Consider the following 21725-nt stretch of genomic DNA (forward strand, 5'->3'; position numbering starts at 1 on the left):
CATGTTAGAGGTCGTACTTAGACCTTTGACGAAGATATTGCTTTATGTTTGGCATGAATTTCTGTTAGCGAAGATGGTGTCGTCGGCACAATCAAAATAGAAAGGTTTTGTGGGGTAAAATCGTTGATAAGTTCCATGAAAACTCCAACGCCGGTCGAAGGGAAGTTGGTGGTGTTTATGATCGGTAGAAGATTATCAACAAACCATGCACTTTATGGAAGGGAAGCTGGGAGAGAGTCATGGCTGACATGCCTAGTGGAAGGGGCGCCTCAGAAATTGTGAGTTTCTTTATTGATATTTTAGTTGTCATGTACATAATAGTATTTTGCAACTAAATGTTTTTATGTATTTGTTGCATAGGGTGACAAAGCAATGACAATTTAAAAGACAAGAACTACACCAAAAAATCAAGCTTTTAAGTTACATCATGCTTGGAACATCCTCAAGGATTGTCCGAGGTGGGGAACCGATGCGAATCAACAATGTGGAAGATTATTTCATAATGCAGCCCCACCCCCAAATGATGTCAATGAAGGTGTGAATTTTGCTGACAATGAAGGTGTCGACCAAATGAGCCCAACTTCTTCTTTTCCAAGGCCCCCGAGTAAAGATAAGCAAAAAGAAGCAAGGAGAAAAGGGAAGTCCCAAGATCCGATACGTGCACAATTTGCTAGCGAAATGGCAAGAATGAACGAAAACCAATGCCGTCAGCAAGAAGAATCGGCCCAAACAAAATAGTGAAATGGTAATTTAAATGTTTACTATTCTTGTAATGCCCTCACTTTAATAAAGAAGAACAATGAACAACTACCCAAACAAAATAGGAAAATGGTAATTTAAATGTTTAAATGAATCTTCAAACCCACGTTGTAGGTGGTTAATTATTCTTCTTTTGTTTTTGATTTTTTTTTTAAATATGTAGTTAGATCTAAAACAGAAAATTTTAAATTAAAAAAAAAATCAATTGCCACATCCGTACCTATGTATCAGAAGGCTAGTTTTTATTAAATTCTCATCCACCCCTATTAATAAACATAAATAATAAAAAAAACTAATTAGTAGGGGCACTAGTTTTTCCTTCTTTACAGGGCAATATGTTAAGGACATTTTTATCCTTCTCAAATAATATTAATAGGGGCTGACAAATTGTCCGCCTCTCATCAAGGACAATGTTTAGGTACTCACTGGGGAGTACCCAATTTATTGACTTCGTGGTGTGGCCTAATGAGAATAGCCCACTTCTCTTATTTAAAACTCCCCCCCCCCAAACATTTGTTATCTCGTTTACCAGAAAAAAAAAAAAAAAGAAAAGAAAAAGAAAAAGAAAAAGAAAACCATTTGTTAAAACTCCCCCCCAAACAAGGGTTTCTGGTTCAGTATAATCATTATTGGGAATTATGTATCCCTTTATTTGCTAAAACTTCTTTTCATTCGGGCTTTACTGGTGCTGGTTGTACTCGCAGTTTCTCTCTTTAATAATTTTTTCTTCAATAGAAAAAAAAAGAGTTGGATGATGAATGTAACTAATTAAAATGTGAGAATGTGATGGTGCAATATCAAAGGAAATAGTTTCAACATAATCAAAGATGATATGGGAGACGGAGATGTGAGACTCATTCGTTGGATGGACGTGTCTAGTTGCCAAAGGCTATGCGAAAATTTGGCTGTCGCCGTCTCCATGATATGAATCTTATAGGCGGGGAAGTGCTATCAAGTGTTCTACTTCCAGGCAGCGAAGTTCCAAATTGGTTCAGTTGCCGTAAGGACGTATAAATACATAGACTGCCACCAATGAAGTACGTATAAATGACCATGGTGATTGTTCGTTCAGATCAAACGAGACAGATCGATGCAGCTCATGTGTGGCTAAAATATATGCCATTACCGGCTCACATAAAATCGAAGGTGGATGAGGGGGGTGATCAATCAAAGCCGTACCAGAAACAAGAAAAACATGGAAATCTATTCATTAATACAAACTCTTAAAGTTCTTCCCGTTTCTAGACCAGCCTAGAGGCATCAATCCTTCTTAGACCTTTTCTAACCAAGCTTCAAAGCTCCATCTATTCTCGCCTTAAATTCTTTGCGAACCTCATCTGGTATCCCTCCATTGCAGAGAGCACTGGAACGTATCATCAAAGTTATGCAATCAGGTGAGATTCCATGGCATACCATTTTGTCAAACAACCTTGTTGCTTCTCTCCATTGTCTCGTACGGCACAATCCATTAATTAAAGAGTTGTAAATTACAACATCAGGCTTTTCCCCTCTTCGGATCATTTCTTCCACAAGATTCAGTGCCTCTGCTGTCTTCCCTTCCTTGCATAAAGCATCGAGAACAGCACCGTATGTAACAATATTAGGCAAGACTCCATGATCAATCATGGTTTTAAATAACATCACAGCTTCCTCCCAGTTACCCGACTTGCATGAAGCAGAGATCAAGGAAGTAAAAGTGACAACGTCAGGCTTTATACGTTTCTTAGTCATTGTTCCAAACAGAGCAAGTGCTTCTTGAATTCTTTCATCATTGCACAGCGCGTTGATTAGAATATTATACGTGCATACATTAGGAGAAATTCCACTGTTAAGCATGCAAATCAAGAAGCTCTTGGCTTTTTCCAACCTCCCGGATTGGCACAACGCATAAATTAAAGTGTTGTTGGTGACAACATCTGGCCCGACTCCATGATCTTCCATTCCTTCAAAAAGAGCGAGCACTTCTTCCCAGCGACTCATGTTGCATAACCCATGAATCAAAGAGTTATAACTGATAATATCCGGTACAACACTTTTGCTGATCATATCTCGAAATAGGGTCAAGGCATCATCCATTCGGCTTTCTTTACACAATCCATCGATGATTGGATTGTAGCAATCTTGAATTGGCTTAAACCTTCCATCTTCCCACATCTTCTTAAGAATCTCGACTGCCTTAGAAATTTTCCCAACTTTGCATAATCCATTGATCATGATAGCATAAGTGATTGCATTGCATGTGTATCCCTTCTCTTCTATTAACTTGAACAGCTCCATTGCCTCGGCCCAGGAACTGTACTTGCAAAGCCCGTGAAGTAAAGTATTTATACAACGAGCATTGGGTTCAAGACCGTATTTAAGGGTAATTGCCAAAACAGGGAAACCCAAATCCACCCGGTTCAGACGGCACAAGCAATTCATAAAAATAGTCATTGTACTGACATCAGGTCGGAAATGAGCGCAACCCATCAACTGTTTACACATAGAAACCACAGCAGAATATTGCTTCATCTTGGAGATTGCCCCCAACAAACAATTGAAAGTCCAAATAGAGGGCAAGGGTTTGGTTTGAATCATGGAATTAAAGTAACCCAAAGCTTCATCTTTCCTAATTTTTCCAGATTTGCATCGAGTCTGAATCATACTCTCCGACACCAAATGGGTTTGTTTAATTGTATGCGTACAAGTCGGATTAGCATTAACAGCGTCGGAATGAAATCTTCTACTTGGATTCCGCAGAATGGTAAAAATGAAAGAAGGAAGATTACCTCGAGATGGAGGTCTTGTGGTTATCCTCTTCATCTTCATCTTTAGCTTCAGTTGGCTACACAAATTCAGCAAACCTCGCTTCTTTAAACTAGTGAAGAAGAGTAAAATTAAGGAAGAGAATTTTTATTTGTTTTCACCCAAGTATATTATAGTATTTGGTGTACCTGTAAAGGTCACACACTTTGTGTGTTGAGAAATATATTTTTTATTTTATTTTAAATATGAAACTGTTATTAGCATTTTAAAAGTTTCAATCTATACTCTGTATATATATTTTTTTAATTATAAAAAGTTTGGAATGCACAATGAGATTTTTGGAGTGTAGGAGTTATTTGTTTTTACATCCCAAAAAAATAGGAAAGAGAAAATGAGTTGGGTGGGTTAGCCACCGAAAAGGTTTGAAGCTATGCCGTAATGTAAGAACTCAACAATTTCCCACAACTGTGGCAAATGGCCACTTGCAGTTGGGAGGGTATTGATAAGGTGACATAGCTCATAGCTGTGAGGTTTAAAAAAAAAAAAACAGTAAAAACTTGTTTGTACAAAATTACTTTAATGCCCACATTGTTTTATTTTCTAATATCTTCTTTCAGTTTTGTTTTAAAGGGTATAGTAGTAATTTTATTAGTTTTTGGTCGACAAACAGTGTTTTATTAAAATGTAGTTTAGACTATGACATTGGATCCAAACAACATTTAAATTTTATCGTGATAATTAAATAGGCAAATGAATTCAGATTAAATTGAATTGTGCAAGGATGATTTATGAATCGAGACTTACAAAATAGACAATTCAGATCATTGAATTCAATGTAGAGGTGGGTAACACAACTAATTAACAATTTTTTTTTATTTTTAAATGGGGTCCCTTCCTTAAAAAGCATGTATAAAGTATATCTAAGAGCATATTTAAATGAGATGTCGAAAAGTCCACATAATCAATAACGGTTAAAAAAGACAGCACTATGGTTTCCAACCGAAATGTCAATTCCTATGTGGTATGACATGAAATGGCAACAGAAGGAGTTGCTGTCAAATTTGGTAGCAGTTTCAAATCTATTTTTAGTGGATAATAAATGCTTTTTATAATTTTTGTTATTATCTTTTGTTTTAAGAATACTAATTACAAGCAAGTGGCCTTCTAACACAGTGATGAAGATGAGTGTTGCCTTTCCATCACGGTGTGGGTTCGAATCTCGTCAATTCTCTAATCTAACATCTAATCTAACAAATCTATCGTTTGATAAAACAAATACTAATTACACTTATGAAAAGTAGGGGTGGGCACTTGAAACTGAAAACTGAAACCAAAACACAAACCAAATCGAACCGCACCGAACGGTTTGGTTTCGGTTCCGGCCCTCCGAAACCGAAATCACATAACTTTATTAAATGTTAAATTCTAATTGGTTATTTCATTGAGTCCATACATTTAGTATGACTCAACCGCATCATAACATGGCTACATAATCTTTTTCTTTTCTTTCTTCTAGTTGTAGTCAGTACTCTTTCTTTCTTTTACTCATTTGCTACTCAACTTCATTCTTCATTTAACTCTCTGTCTCTCTCTCGGTCTCCACTCAGTTAGATATTTCAAACAAACAATACTTGCTGCTTTAGATATTATTCATTCACATGCACCGAATGGTAGTCAGTCATTCAAAACACGAAAATCCATTAGCACACTCGAAAACAAACCCTATGTAGGTAATATTCACATGCACCGAATGCAGATCCACCTCTTGTACCACTTTGTTGATGTTAATTGCTGTTAATTGTTGTGCTTGCTATTATTCTTAATTCACAACCACAACAAGCTTCAAGCCAATCAAAAGATTCTAGTTGAATCAGTGTAATAATGTATGTTGTATGCAGGCATGCCTGATTATAATTGAAGTCATCCTTGATTGAATTTTAATATTGTATGCATGCTTGAACAATGCAGTAACTTGCGGTTTTAATAGTGTATGCATGATTGAATTTTAATATTGTATAGTTTTTTCAAACAATGAAACCAAACCAAAACCATTTAAAACCAAACCGAACCGAACCAAAATGTTTGGTTTCATTTCGGTTTTAGCCTCAAAACTGCACCGAACCAAAACCGCACCAAACCGAACTGCGCCCACCCCTAATGAAAAGTAAATAATGCAATTAATAATTTTTTTTTGTCATACAATTAATAATTGTTTAAATTTGACATATCAATCGATGAGTCACCTAGGCTTGAATTTTAAATTTTAAATTTTTGTTCAAAATTTGGCATCTTATTTAGGGATGGTCTAAATTACATATTAATAGAACGGGTCTTTTTGGTTGCGGTCCCTAGTCAGTCTAATTGTTAGACTAAAACCTTGTTTGTTTAAATATTTTGATTGAGGTCCTTAACATCGTTTAAGAGATTTAACTCATGCATTTATGCATTTAATGTCCCACAAATTATGAAATTTAAACAAATTCAAATAATATTTTTAAAATATAATAAATACTTAAAAATCAATAATAGAGTAATGTTGTTCTTTACAAAATTATAGCAAAAAAATAATGTACCCACTTTTAAAAAATAACTAATGATATATTTTAAAACATAAAATAAATGCATATAATTAGCATGGGTATATTTAGCAAAATTAAAAATGGGTACAAATAAATTAGGAAATATGGGTACAAATACAAATAAAAAATTTTAAAATATGGGCACAAAAAGGAATTAATATATTGGTACAAATTAAAACTAAAAAGAAAATTGGTACAAATTAAAAAAGAGTTGCAAATTAAAAATGGGTACAAAATAAAAATGAAAATATATGATAAAAAATTTAGCCATAAATATAAATATACCATATGAAACATTTCTAACAATAAATGAACATATTTAGAAATAAAAAATATTTTATTATTGAAATAATTAATGACGTTTATTAAAACCTAAGGAACTTCATCAAAAATTGAAAAAGAATAAGGTTTTAATTAATGAAGTAGCAAAAAAAAGGGATGATAACCTAATTGCTCCTAATAGAACCCTCTTTGTCAACCAAAAAAGAGCGAAAAGACTATTTAGTTTTCTATCACAACAAAAAAGTTAAGGGCAGTAATGTATTTTCACAAAACAAAATTTTACTGTTTTTTGTTTAAACCTCACCTATAAATGATTTTAACATCACTAATTTTAAAAAATTTTAAAATTTTTAAAATAAAGCTATCTCCTTCTCTCCCCACTCTCAAGTTCTCTCTCACTCTCTTATTCTCTTCTTCAATTTTAAAAATAAAAATAAAGAATTTCACACACACTTTGTGTGTGGGCATATCTTTGTATATAAAGCCAGCAGACCCAATTTGAGGTCACAGCTTCACCACAAATGTTTGGATAAAAATGCCCCAAAAAACAAAAAAAATTAAAAAGTAGTCCAAAATAATGCAGGGGTAATTTGGTAATTTTGTCATAAAAATATAATATAAATATAAGTGGGAAGTGGGAAGAGGGAAGAGAATAAAAACAATGAAATGATGAGTGAAAGTTGCTGGTTCCCACGTGAGGGGAAAAGGAAAATATAATAAAAAATAAGGAAAATCATGAAGGTTATGTTCAAAACATTTTAAGAGGCGCGTAGCGTGCCGTGATTTAAAAAATGCATTTTGCACGCAGTTGTTTATTAAATATTATTTTCTCTATCTTGAAACACTTAAGAGGCATGTAGTGCCAATTATAAAAAAGACATTTCACACGCGAATAATAATATGATTCAATTAGTTGTCAAATGATTTTTTTTAACAAACGATGTTATCTACACTAAGGGGAAGGGGGTGGGCTTAGCCTCACAACGAGCTAGTAATAATGTAATTCAATTAGTTGTTTATTAAATATTATTTTCTCTAATCTTAATGTAAATTCAATAGAATGTAGATGGAAATTGAAAGACCACTTTTATTATGTTGATTTAGCTAGTTCGATTAGTTTACGAAGAGTTTCTTCTAGCACGGTCTATGGCACACCCCGACTCGGAATGTCCACTTGGACATCCGAATTGCGATGTGCTGGCCGACACCTAGAAGGTGACGAAGTCGTAAAGTGTAGTGATGTGGAAAATGTGAATAAATTAAAACCTAAAAGTGACTAATTTAGAGTGTGCATGTGAGCGGGATTGAACCTATATCACACAAGTAATGTCAGTGCATAGATAAATTGCAGTAAAAGAAGAGTAATGACATTTATACCAAAAGGAGAAGACTCCTACATACAGCTTTTGCCAACAATCCTCGTCGTCACAAAATCTCTACCACTAAAATCCTGGAGGGCCGAAAAATAAGGGTGAGTGGGTTCGAAAAATAAGGGTGAGTGGGGCAAGAATAGAAAGAGAATTGAGGAATTTCAAGGATGTTGATTTCCTTTGACTGTGCCTTTATTTATAAAACACCATGAGGAGAGAGAAACTTACTCTCCAAGTAATACAAATTATAATAAGAAATGATAACTATTATAAGGACTATATGCCGACACACAAAGTGTGTGAGATTTTTTTTTTTTTTTAATTGAAGGATAGAGGAAGATAGAGAGAACATGGGAGTGGGGAGAAAGAAGTTTAATATTTAATCTTTTTTTTTTTTTAATTAGAGATGTTTAAATTACATGTAGGCGAATTTGAACCACATTATTACTAGCCTATTGTGAGACTTAGCTTACTCCTCCATCCCTTTAGGATGTATAATATTGTTTGTGCAAAAAAAGTAAACAAAGATTCGGTCAAACTGTGTTGAAGTTTTTAGGCAAAGCAACCACTATGTCGGTAGTTACTTGATCACTTTTTTACTATATTTTTAATAATTAAATATTAACTCATATTGACACACCCCGTCCCGAAGGAGGGCATGCTGGCCGTCACGTGAGAGTGACGTAACCATTTACACAGTACGGAAGCTTTAAAGATACAATTTCTAAGATGAAACACCCAAAGGTGAGTCCTAATTTTTGTCCATTCTGTCAGAACACCGTTGGATTCCTCGTAGCCACCAAGCTCTGATACCAATGTCACATCCCGGCCCAGGTGGGACCACTTCCCGGGCCCGCTCCACCACCGTAGCACGATATTGTCCGCTTTGGGCCCCGACCACGCCCTCACGGTTTTGTTTCTGGGAACTCACACGAGAACTTCCCGATGGGTCACCCATCCTGGGAGTGCTCTCGCGCGCTACTCGCTTAACTTTGGAGTTCCTACGGAACCCAAAGCCAGTGAGCTCCCAAAAGGCCTCGTGCTAGGTAGGGGTGGGAATATACATTTAAGGATCACCCCTGGGCGATGTGGGATGTCACACATATTTTTTTTATTTTATAAAACTAATACTAATATCTAAAAATAATAAATTAAAAAGGCTAATTATCACATGTGTGTACGTGTACTAAGACCAACTCCAACAATGGCTTATAACCTAAAATTCCCCCCCTAAACCCACTCCACCCCATGTGCTAAACAAAACCTAAAACCTAAAACTCAAAAGAAAGCTAGATACCGGCCCGTTTTAGGCCAGAAGTCATTATGGGCCCTACTTGTTACGAGTGAAACACAAGGCTGTGAAGCCCAGACGCTTGAGCCAGTTGCCTAATGCGCAGCAACGCGCCAGCCGAATTCCCACGGGGACCCCACCCACGTGGGCGTGTCCCCTGCTGTCAGATGGCGTCAGTAGCCTAATGGCTACTTTTTTCGATCGAACGACCATATTTAAATGGGCCGTTGGTTAATCCAACGGTCCAGGTTCAAATTTTTTTTTTTAGTTTTATATTTATTGAATCCAACGGCTTAGATTGAATATAATCAAATCTAACGATTAAACAAAAAAATCTAATGGTCCAAATTTAAATCCAATGGCTAAAATAATTTTAAAAAATTATTTAACTTAAAATTCAACCAAAAACTCTATAAATACCTATGTATTTGTTCAAACATCCACACAAAACTCACTTTTCTCCTACAATTTTTCCAATTTTTCTTTCTACCATTTCTTCTCATTTCCAAATTTTCAAGATGGCAAAAGAGCATGTTAGAGGTCGTAATTGGACCTTTGACGAAGATATTGCTTTATGTTTGGCATGGATTTTTGTTAGTGAATATGGTGCCGTCAGCACCAATCAAAATAGAAAGGTTTTGTGGGGTAAAATCGTTGATAAGTTCCATGAAAACTCCAACGCCGGTCGAAGGGAAGTTGGTGGTGTGTATGATCGGTATAAGATTATCAACAAACCGTGCACTTTGTGGAAGGGAAGCTGGGAGAGAGTCATGGCTGACATGTCTAGTGGAAGGGGCGCCTCAGAAATTGTGAGTTTCTTTATTGATATTTTAGTTGTCATGTACATAATAGTATTTTGCAACTAATTGTTTTTATGTATTTGTTGCATAGGGTGACAAATCAATGACAATTTACAAGATAAGAACTACACCAAAAAATCAAGCTTTTAAGTTGCATCATGCTTGGAACATCCTCAAGGATTGTCCGAGGTGGGAAACCGATGCGAATCAACAATGTGGAAGATTATTTCATAATGAAGCCCCACCCCCAAATGATGTCAATGAAGGTGTGAATTTTGCCGACAATGAAGGTGTCGACCAAATGAGCCCAACTTTTTCTTTTCCAAGGCCTCCGGGTAGAGATAAGCAAAAAGAAGCAAAGAGAAAAGGGAAGTCCCAAGATCCGATACTGCACAATTTGCTAGCGAAATGGCAAGAATGAACGAAAGCCAGTAAGGTCGACAAGAAGAATCGGTCCAAACAAAATAGGGAAATGGTAATTTAAATGTTTAATATTCTTGTAATGTCCTCACTTTAATAAAGAAGAACAATGAACAACTACCCAAACAAAATAGGGAAATGGTAATTTAAATGTTTAAATGAATCTTCAAACCCACGTTGTAGGTGGTTAATTATTCTTCTTTTGTTTTTGATTTTTTTTTAAAATATGTAGTTAGATCTAAAACAGAAAATTAAAATTAAAAAAAAAAAATCAATTGCCACATCCGTACCTATGTATCAGGAGGCTAGTTTTTATTAAATTCTCATCCGCCCCTATTAATAAACATAAATAAAAAAAACTAATTAGTAGGGGCACTAGTTTTTCCCTCTTTACAGGGCAATATGTTAAGGACATTTTTATCCTTCTCAAATAATATTAATGGGGGCTAATAAATTGTCCTCTTCTAATCAAGGACAATGTTTGGGTACTCACTGGGGAGTACCCAATTTACTGACTTCGTGGTGTGGCCTAATGAGAATAGCCCACTTGTCTTATTTAAAACTCCCCCTAAACATTTGTTATCTCGTTTACCAAAAAATATATATATATATTTGTTATCTCAGTAACCTAACACCAATCTTCTTTCTCACCCTCAAACCTTTGTCTTCTTCATGCACCCCAATACCCCGTCGAAAAGGACTAGAGTGGGATCGTTGTCGAAGAGGACTAGGTGGGGTCATCGTCAAAGAGAGGGGTTGATAGCGACCTTACCAGCGAACAGAGGGGTTCGGGTAGTTGAGGTCGTCGAAAGAGAGATGAGTGGAGTTAGGTTTGAAAAGGAAAGAAGGTATTGGGGCGATCTCCCCGATGAATAGGGATTTAGGTTGGGCTCGCGTAAGAAGAGAGGGATTGGGTGGGCTTAACGGAGAAGTGAGGAATTTAGGGTTGGTTTCACCGGAGAAGAGATGGGATGTTCTCACTGGGGAAGAGAATGGGAGGGTTGTTTGCACGTAGGCAAGAAGGGAGGAAGATGACACGCCCCAACCCATATATCCAAATAACAACTGGATGTCACGCGCATACTGACACTCAAGGGTGACGAAAACCCTAAGTGTATAAACAAACATGAATAATATGGAGCAATAAATGCTAAGTGACAACAATAATGATGTAAAATCCACATGAACGAAATAGAAAGATCAAGAATTACAAATTCGAAGTAAAAGATGCAATATGTCCATGGCATACCAATAAACAGAATGCTAAAGAAAGGTGAGCATTATATTACAAGAGTTGAGAAGGGTCATACGTAAACAGAAGTAAGCAGATCACTGGTAGGGAAAAGCCTCAAAACTTGGGTCGTACTCTTCGTCGCTATGTCCTGAGTAGGCGCAAAACAGAAAATGTGAGTGGACCATAATTTGTAATAATACTAATAGTACGAAAAACCATACATATTTTAGAACATACTAACCCTCTATTTTGAAAACATGTATATAATACTACTTATAGGTTTTATAAATAAAAAAAAAAGGCTAGCATGCCGTGTAAAACATTTGTAAAACATCTATAAATTGTATCCGTGAAGTACTCAACTAAGGGTATCATAGTCGCCCGAAGGCAGTACATTTCCATCACCCGAAGGTTAAGCTATATAAAATAACATTCATCCACACCAACACTAGTCGTGGCTAGTGAAGCTGTCCGACACTGCTTTCGGCAATGAAGCTAGGGTATATAATATATCATATCTCACTCCTCCATCATCTGTGTCTTATGGCCATAGACATCTATACCCGTGGTGTGCGGATATGCCGTATGATAACCCACTAGGTAAGTACCAAAAACATATATCAAAATTTCGTATCAAACATCGAAGTTCAAAAGCTCAAATAAATCATAAGTATGAAAATCAGTAAAACATATTATAAATCATGCTCCAATCATAAAATATGCAATGCATGCTAGGCTAATATTTATAAAAATTATAAGTTTAGAAGGGCTCCACCCAGAGGTACTCCTCTATCGGAGAGCCGCTCGAACTAGGATGGACTGGATCGCTTCCAATCATTGCACCTAAACACAAAGAGAGTACATTTAATAAAACTCTACTAAAACGGTCGAATTTCAGGAAACGAACAACAAATTTGGACTCGACACGACCTCAGGTACCCCTACGTGCCGCCGCACGCACCGAGATGGGTCACCGGAAAAGTTACCGGGGGTGGAGCACAGTACCTCTGGCGAAGGCGCATGTGCTCTATGCGCACCCACGCGCTTACTATGGAACTGGGTTTCTGGGTTGGGCCAGTTCTCAATTCGAGTTTGGGCTTTGGTTTAGGCCCAAAGAATTGGGCTCAAATTGGATTTGGGTTCAGATTAGGTTGTGCCTGGGTTTGAGCCGAGTTACACTAGCCAAGAGTTTGGGCTTGGCCTGGTTCCCACTCACGAGTCGCCAGACCAACAACTTAGAAGGCCGGAGTTTTGGCTGGGAAATCTCCCCAACTCTGTTTTGGGGTCAAAACTTAACCAAAACTCGCCATTCAAAAACTAAAATGAAGCTAGAAGAGTGAGGATTCGAGTCGTACCAAGATGATGTTGTGTTGACGTTGGGATCTGTCGAAAAATGGCCTGCAACTCACTGTCTTTTGCTGAAAAACTAATAAATGTTTCCCCCAAGATATTTCTGCATCCAAACATTCCAAGGTTCTCAGAATCAACCGAATCTAACCTAAAACATAAACTAGAGAGTTGTAGAAACTTACCTGCCCCGGAAATGGCGAAGATTCGCCGTGAAAAGTACAAGAACAGTGAACTTTACTGTGTAGTCGAAAATGAGGAAAAAGATATGGATATTTGCTTGAGATTTGTGTCTAGATCTTAGAGATGGTAGTGATGGTGAGTGATCTAAATGTAAGTAAGGGTGTGTGTGTGTGTGCGCTTGACTTGATGGAGAGGAGAAACAAAAGAGAGATAAGAAATAGTGAGGGAGAGTTCTAGATAGAGAATGAAAAGGGTCACGGGAAGGGGAAAGAAAAACACTGTAAGATCCCACATTGCCCAGGGGAGTGATCCTTATATGTATATTCCCATCCCTACCTAGCATGAGGCCTTTTGGGAGCTCACTGACTTCAGGTTCCATGGGAACTCCGAAGTTAAGCGAGTAGCGCACGAGAGCACTCTATGATGGGTGACCCACTAGAAAGTTCTTGTGTGATTTCCCAGAAACAAAATCGTGAGGGCGTGATCGGGGCTCAAAGCGAACAATATCGTGCTACGGTGGTGAAGTGGGCCTGGGATGTGGTGGACCCCGGGCTGGGATGTGACAATTTGGTATCAGAGCCTAACCCTGGCCGTGGTGTGCCAACGAGGACATTGGGCCCCTAAGGGGGGTGGATTGTAAGATCCCACATCGCCCAGGGGAGTGATTTTTATATGTATATTCCCATCCCTACCTAGCACGAGGCCTTTTGGGAGCTCACTGGCTTCGGGTTCCATAGGAACTCTGAAGTTAAGCGAGTAGCGTGCGAGAGCACTCACATGATGGGTGACCCACTGGGAAGTTCTCGTGTGAGTTCCCAGAAACAAAATAGTGAGGGCGTGGTCGGGGTCCAAAGCGGACAATATTGTGTTACGGTGATGGAGCGAGCCCGGGATGTGGTGGACCCAGGGCCGGGATGTGACAAACACCCCAGAAATTGGGGGGGTGTTGCCATGTGTCTACCATATAGAGGTCCAAAGTGGGGAAAAATCTCCACTTGTGAAATTACTAAAATGCCCTTACATTCAAAAATTCATACAAGCTTCGTTTTAACGTCAAATTCGATTCCGATCGGGCCTACGAAAATAAAATAAAAGAAAATTTCTAACGTGCCATCGGACAAGGTCAACTAAAGTCAACCTTCACATAGTTAGGGGTATTTTTGTAATTTCAATTAATTAAAACATAATTTTTGAAATTAAGTCGTTACAACCTACCCCCTTAAGAAAATTTCGTCCCTGAAATTTCATTACCTCAAGTGAATAGGAAAGGGTACTGATCACGCATTAATTCTTCAGTCTCCCACGTTGCCTCCTCAATTGCGTGATTCCTCCATAAGACTTTGACCAGCAGAATAACCTTGTTCCTTAATACATTATCCTGTCGATCAAGAATCGCCATTATTTCCTTTACATAACTCATGTCTGGTCTCACTTCCAGTGGCTGCGGCTGTAGGATGTGTGATGGATCTGGTATGTATTTCTGAAACATAGAGATGTGGAATACGTTGTGTATCTGCGACAGCTTTGGGGGTAACTCCAACCGGTATGCAATATTGCTGATTCTCTTCGAAATTCGGTAAGGGCTGATATATCGAGGACTTAACTTTCCTTGCTTGCCAAAACGGACAACACCCTTCCAAGGCGACAACTTCAGAAATACAAAGTCACCAACTGCATATTCTCAGTCCGTGGAATGTTTGTCGACAATACTTTTCTGTCGATCTTGGGCAGACTTCAAATTCTTCTTTATCAGCAGAATGTTAGGCATTTGTAGTATCCACGATCCTTGGTCCCACTTACACACATTCGCCAACTTCGGTTCAACATAGTGGTGTCCTGCACACTTTGCCGTATAGTGCCTCGAAAGGTGCCATACTGATACTCGAGTGATAGCTGTTATTATATGCGAACTCCGCCAAAGACAAATATTCATCCTAGCTACCTTTCCACTGAAGTACACAAGTTCTCAATATATCTTCAAGAGTCTATATCGTTCTTTCAAATTGGCCATCCTTATGCGGGTGATAAGCAATGTTGTACAATAATATAGTATCCATGGTGCCTTCCAAAATCTGAAAGTAAACCTCGGATCTCGATCCGATACAATAGTAACCGGTATGCCGTGATACTTGACAATGTTCTCAATAAACAACTTTGCTAATTTTTCTAGTTTATAGTTTTGCTAGACGGCTATAAAGTGAGCAGATTTAGTCAATTTGTACACGATCACCCAGATGCCATCAAATTTCGACCTAATCTTCGGCAACACATAAACAAAGTCCATCGTAATATCTTCCCATTTCCAGGCGGGAATCAGAAGGTTCTGCTAGTAAACTATACACTTCCTCACATAGTCGGTGATATCTCGTTTCATACCATACCAATAATAATATGGGCGAATGGTGTGGTACATCTTCGTGTTACCATGATGCATAGCATACGCTGACTTATATGCTTCATTGAAGATCACCGTCTTCACTGCCTCATTATTTCTAGGCACAAATACCATGTTCCCATGCATTAACATCCCATCTTTACGGATTCTCAAATCCCGTCTCAGCCCATTCTGCACTTGCTCTTTCAGTTTTGCGCACTACTGATCCTGCTCCTAAGCTTCTCGAATTAAATCTCCAAACATCGATCAAACCTGTAGATGAGCCAATATCACCCCATGCGGATCATGCGTCAGGGAAATACCAATCCCCCAAAGAGAAAATAATAACATGCACGGCACGAAGAGAGGCAAGCTACCTATAACATTTTCGGCTAAGCGCATCAACTACAACATTAGCATGCCCAGGATGATATTCTATCATACAATCATAATCACTGATAAGCTCCATCCATCTCCTTTGTCTCATGTTAAGCTCTTTATGTGTGAATACATGTTTCAGACTCTTGTGATTTGTGAAGATATGACATTTCTCACCATATAGACAGTGTCACCATATTTTTAGTGCTAACACCACTGCCGTCAGCTCAAGATCGTGGGTGGGATAATTTCTTTCATGCGGTTTAAGCTGTCTCGAAGCATATGCGATGACATTTCTATGCTGCATCAACATGCAACCCAAACCTGATGAATAAGCATCACTATAAATCTCGGAGAGGACTAAAGGGGAGCAGAATTTGGAGGAGAGAGAATTCTATTCCTTGCTTACATTGAAATGATATTGATTATATTTCACACCATCTTTATAGCTACACGTTCATATTTGATCGTGGACAATTTACGCGTGCAACAAGATAAATGCTTCAATAATAATCCCTTGATTGTATTAAAAGTTTTAAGTTGGCAATAGGATTCTCTACTCCAAGCAAGTAAACTCACACACTGTGACATAATTGACATAAAGATCATGCGACCATCTCTGGACAATATCTTCAAGTCCCTGCCTGCATCATGACAAAAACTTTCAATATAATCTGTGTCAATTATGCGATCACTATGTAATCCAGAAAAAAACCAATCATGAAGAAGCCATCAGAAACTATGCCTAAACGAAAGAATACAGGAGACACGATTGAGGGTTTAGACACGGTTGACAAGCCGCAACAAAGTAAAAGTACGACGACTGAAAGTAAGAGACTTTTTGGCAAGTCGAAAAAGGAGGAGAAAGATGGCGAGAAGAAGAAGAAGAGCAAAGAAAATGATATTGGGACGACGAAATGCTCATACTGCTGCTTATCGAGTGGGTGTGGAAGTACATGAAGCAGACAAGAACAAAATAATAACAGTTGTTGCTGTATCTTCGTCCGTTTTGATTGTGGTGGATGCTGCGACGACTGCGGTGGATGCTGCCACGGTTATCCACGGTCTGATATTTGATCGGTCCACTTTTTTCTTGAAGTTATCAAGATTTTCACACTTCTATTTATTACCCTACTCCTTCATGTTATTTTTTGCTTTCCGTTGAATAAGTTAGAAGAGAATCAAGAAATAAGAGTCTATTTATAAGTGCTTTTAAAATAAGTAAAAATGATTTTGGTAAAAATATTTTAAAATTAATTCTTAGTAAATTGAAAGTAAAATCTGAAAAAAAAAAAAAAAAACTTGATATATATAGGTGTGCAAGTATATATTATTTGTGATTATTATAAGCAAGAGAAAGAACGAAAGATGACGAAACGAGAGTGTGAAAATTATTGTTTAACGTCTCACATTACCACATCAATATTTAACATTTGACCAAACTATCATCCTATATATATAAAATGTAAATAGATCAAATTTTGAAAGAATAGATTGTAACGTGAGAAAATTAAAACCGTCCTGGCTAATTTTTGAAAATGATTGAAATGCACCCCAAACAAAAATAAATAAAAAAATGGAAGGGAGGAACGAGAGGCAACCCTAGGAAGCAACCAGATTGGAAGATGGAGAGTGTTGTGCCCCTGCATCGTATCCATTGCCTAATACCACCGACATGGAAGCTTAATCACAGTACCAACAGCTTCCTCTTCCCCAGAACCCTAACCACAAAACCCTCCCCCAAACCCAGAACACCATTCCCTTCTTCTCTTTGCTATTCCCACCCATTTCCTCAACCAAATGTAGCCGCCCCACGCGGTGGTTCTACAAAGCACACCACCCTCCTTGTGGAGACTTTCCATGAACACCAGAGGCTCAAAGACTTACTTGTGAAGGTCACCACCGAGGACTGTTGCCCTTTACAATTGCTTGCAGATGATGGTGATTGGACCAAAGACCAATTTTGGGCTGTCATCACATTCCTCAACAATGTTTCCAGGTCCAAGGAAATTCTTCAGGTTTCTCTCTCTCTCTCTCTCTCTCTCTCTCTCTCTCTCTCTCTGTTGCTATTCCAATAACTACTGGATTTGTAATTTGAATATTGGGTTTTTAGGAAAAATGAATTGAGTTTTTAGGAATTAAGCATTTTTTATTTGGATAATGTTTTTTTACCTTCCGTTCATTGGTTTTCTTATATTTTTCTGACCATCCAAACAGAGCATCATGACGAGTAGTTTTTTGGACAATTTCCTATGTTTCTTATTGTAATGGTGGCTTTGGAAACTTTGAACAGTTGTTTGAGATGTGGAAGAAGATCGAGAAATCGCGGATTAATGAGTTCAACTACAGCAAGATAATAGGGTTGTTAAGTGAAGAGGGCCTCATGGAAGAGGCTGCCCCATGCTTTCAAGAGATGAAGAGTCATGATCTTAGGCCATCTTTGGAGGTTTACAATTCAATGATTCATGGTTTTGCCAGACAAGGAAACTTTGATGATGCTTTGTTTTACCTTAGCGAGATGAGAGAAATGAACGTGGCGCCAGAAACTGATACTTATGATGGGCTTATTGAAGCGTATGGGAAGTATAAAATGTATGATGAGATGGGTATGTGCGTGAAGAAAATGAAACTAAATGGCTGCCCACCTGACCACATTACATATAATTTGCTTATTCGAGAGTTTTCAAGGGGCGGGTTACTCAAAAGAATGGAAAGTGTGTATCAATCCATGCTTTCTAAGAGAATCATTTTGCAGTCTTCTACCTTGATTGCAATGCTTGAGGTTTATGCAAAATTTGGGATCTTGGATAAGATGGAAAAGGTTTATATGAGACTGTTGAACTCCAGAACACTTGTAAAGGATGACTTAATTAGGAAACTAGCTGAAGTTTATATCAAGAACTATAAGTTTTCGAGATTAGAGAATTTGGGAGTTGATATTTCTTCAAGATTTGGTCAGACTGATCTAGTTTGGTGTCTGCGTCTGCTGTCTCATGCTGGACTTCTTAGTCGAAGAGGAATGGATTCCATTGTCCAAGAGATGAAAGAAGAAAATGCCCCGTGGAATGCAACAGTTGCAAACACAATCATGTTAGCTTATTTGAAGATGAAAGATTTCACACACTTGAGGATCTTGCTCTCTCAATTACTAACCCAGGGTGTGAAGCCAGATATTATCACAGTTGGAATTCTATTTGATGCAAATATGATTGGCTATGACGGGTCTGGGACTTTAGATGCATGGAAAAAGAAGGGCTTGCTCCAAAGATCTGTGGAAATGAATACCGATCCCCTGGTTCTCACCACCTTTGGGAAGGGACAGTTCCTTAGAAACTGTGAAGCAGCATTCTCCTCACTTGAACCTGAGGTTAGAGAAAACAAAACCTGGACTTACCATCATCTCATTGATTTAGTCTGAAAACACACCGAATCTAGCCTCATTATGAAGGATGCTATGAAGTCAATATAAGCTAGCTTAGTAAAGATACCCTTTTCTTTGGTCCGAAAATCTCTTTGAAAAGATAATGTTATTCTAACTGTTTTGGTCATGTACTGACCCAAGGGACACTTCTGTACATAAATATGTGACAGAGCCTCTTAGGATGGATTTTAGATAATCTTCAAAACATCTGCTTCCTGGAATCCGGGATATTCAGATCATAAAGGGGAGAATTTACTGCTCGACGCAATGCAATGTTATTGGACAAAGGTCGTCTGCTTTGGTGAATGAACGACATCTGCATTTCTTGAATTGATATCCCTTCCGTGCTACCCTTGCTCTGCCCCTTCTTTCTGGATTAATCGCATGTTTGGTATCATCTTTCTGTAAGCACAAATCATTCCATCATGATAAGGCAGATTCGGTAGACATTGGGAGTGGTTAACTCAGAAGAGCAAAGACATGCCTGATGTTTATTACAGAAGGGTTGCTGGTCCGGCGGTGGATGGTATACTATAAAACTTCTTTTCTCATTTTCTCAGAGAGATTCTTGGTAATCTTTATAGTTGTCATTTTGACTAAGCAGTTTGAGTTTGGATCTTGAATTATAATTGTCGGAAATCCTAGAACCTACATAATTTGTAAATTTGGCACAAGTTGTAGCGAAACATTGCAAGGGAAATAGGTTTACAGCAATGAGATTTACTTTCTACTAGTTAATTTCTTCCTTTTTGTTTCTTTTGCTACTTTGAAGAAATGTTTTCCTAATCAATAGCTTGATCCGAAATTAATACAGGAAGGTGCTTTTTACCATGCTAGCTGCATATTATCTACTTTCTCTAGAATGGAAGAGTTGGGATACTTTGTTCATTCCTAAATATATTACCCCGATCGATGTTGGTCTTAATACGCACCAATCGATGGAAATTATCCTTGAAGTACCTGATTCCATAGACTCTTCCCTCAGAATGGCTTGCCTTCCCATTGTGGTTGATCCCCAGGTCAAGATCCTTGTAGATGAAGGCGGCTTCCCTTGGATTCATGGAAACAAAAGGAATCATGTACTCACTCTCCGATACACAAAAGTGGCCTCCGCTTCTAATTTTCATCTGCAAGTTATGCTTGTGAGCACAAACGATGGCATGTTGCATGTGAGATTCGCACAAGGCAGTGATGGTAAGGAACGTTTTGGGGTTGAGGATGCGTTGAAGCGAAGATTTCCAATGTAAGATTGCAAAACAGATGAGCAAGAAGCACTGTTAGGAGCGTAAATTGCTGCACTGATTGGATAATGAGCAGTCAGTTTGTAAATGTTTCTGAGGCCTAAGGGGATGTACATTTTTTAGCATTCATGTGATGAGATTTTGTACGGACCGTGCGCTTATATGAATGTGATTTCATCCTTCTGAGTTCTGACAATAATTGGTAGGTTGCTGGTATCGGGTACCAGACTAGTGGTACTAGATCCGTACGCAGTATCCCACGCTTAGGGCCGAACTGTTTTGCACTCGAAAAGAGTCATCATGCACTCCTCGCTTATAAAAAAATATGATGGAATTGCACCTCTGGGAGGTGGCTTTTTTGGAGTACCGATAACATCTCAAAGTCCTTCACAAATCATGTCCTAAATCTTTGGTAGTTCTCTCGTCTTCCTCTTCGACTTCATCGTCCTCATCTAACATGTATGTCTTCTCCCTCCTGCATTGCTCGCTCTAGCGTCGGCCTCTCTGCCCATATCTTGTCCACATCAGGCCTGCACATACACAACGCATGCTTCAACCGCGTTAAAGAAGAAGTCCTCCGTTCCAGCACAAAAGGCGGCAGAGACTCCAACGGACGGCAGCTTCTTATACATGTCATCCAACACGGGGAAAGCCTCTGAGTCAAAGCAGAAGTGTACAAGTGATCTCTATTGAAATGCCTTAAAATCATTCATCCACTGTATGCAGCGCACGTAAGGATTCAAGACGATCATAGGAAATGTAGAAGCTAGCGCTTCGGAGATGACAGGACCAGTAGTACACCAAGCAAGTACATAATCAAGCCGAACTGCACGAGTCCAGACAATCGAGATAACCTGAAGTAGCAGCCCCATGACTTCTCCATCGAGCATTCGAGACATTCTACAGAACAACTCTTCAGCATAAACTACCTCATAAAACCCGGTAGCAAACAGCATCCCAGGTTTGCACTAAAAATCTCAGCAGGGTCAAGGTTCATGACATACGCACAATATTAGATTCGTCTGTCTGGCTAACCAACCGACGAACGAAGGTTGTTTTACCCTGTCATATATCATTTGCGAGCTAATTAAGTCGAAAAAATTTGTCAAAATATAACCATTGCCTTTGAATGCAAAAATACAGGGGTTAAATTAACCGAAAATATGTCGTCATCAACGTGGAACATCATTCAAACTACAGGGACTAAACTCACGATCTGCCAGTACACCAATCTCCACCTCCGCATAGTAGTGGTGCCGACGCCATGGTGCACATCATCACCGTGATAGGAGCATATTTAG

The 21725-nt window shown here is 38.4% G+C and overlaps 2 protein-coding genes across 3 annotated transcripts; one reads left to right on the forward strand and one right to left on the reverse strand.

The window, feature by feature from the left end:
• Positions 1-1861: 1861 nt before the first annotated feature.
• On the reverse strand, positions 1862-3639 carry LOC103962586 (pentatricopeptide repeat-containing protein At1g63400-like). The gene has a single exon (XM_048579658.1). It carries the CDS (start codon positions 3565-3567, stop codon positions 2041-2043), a length of 1527 nt encoding a protein of 508 aa, XP_048435615.1. The 5' UTR covers positions 3568-3639; the 3' UTR covers positions 1862-2040.
• Positions 3640-17272: 13633 nt separating this feature from the next.
• On the forward strand, positions 17273-20617 carry LOC103962589 (pentatricopeptide repeat-containing protein At4g14190, chloroplastic). Of its 2 annotated transcripts, XR_669586.3 has the most exons (3): positions 17273-17780; positions 18056-19709; positions 19998-20617. XR_669586.3 is itself a non-coding variant. In XM_009375322.3 (2 exons), exons 1-2 carry the CDS (start codon positions 17388-17390, stop codon positions 19178-19180), a joined length of 1518 nt encoding a protein of 505 aa, XP_009373597.2. In that variant the 5' UTR covers positions 17273-17387; the 3' UTR covers positions 19181-19921. The 2 variants fall into 2 exon arrangements, 1 of the variants encoding a protein (XP_009373597.2); XM_009375322.3 differs by lacking the exon at positions 19998-20617 and having other exon boundaries at positions 18056-19921.
• Positions 20618-21725: the final 1108 nt, after the last annotated feature.

The sequence above is a fragment of a genome, unplaced genomic scaffold (assembly GCF_019419815.1).
Source record: "Pyrus x bretschneideri cultivar Hongxiangsu unplaced genomic scaffold, Pyrus_bretschneideri_v1 Contig14, whole genome shotgun sequence".
Lineage (NCBI taxonomy): Eukaryota > Viridiplantae > Streptophyta > Magnoliopsida > Rosales > Rosaceae > Pyrus > Pyrus x bretschneideri.

Coding starts and splice junctions, on each gene's coding strand:
- LOC103962586 (XM_048579658.1), bottom strand. CDS start 3,567: ATGAAGATGAAGAGGATAACCACAAGACCTCCATCTCGAGGTAATCTT.
- LOC103962589 (XM_009375322.3), top strand. CDS start 17,388: ATGGAGAGTGTTGTGCCCCTGCATCGTATCCATTGCCTAATACCACCG. Junction 17,781..18,055: donor GGTCCAAGGAAATTCTTCAG/GTTTCTCTCTCT, acceptor AACTTTGAACAG/TTGTTTGAGATGTGGAAGAA.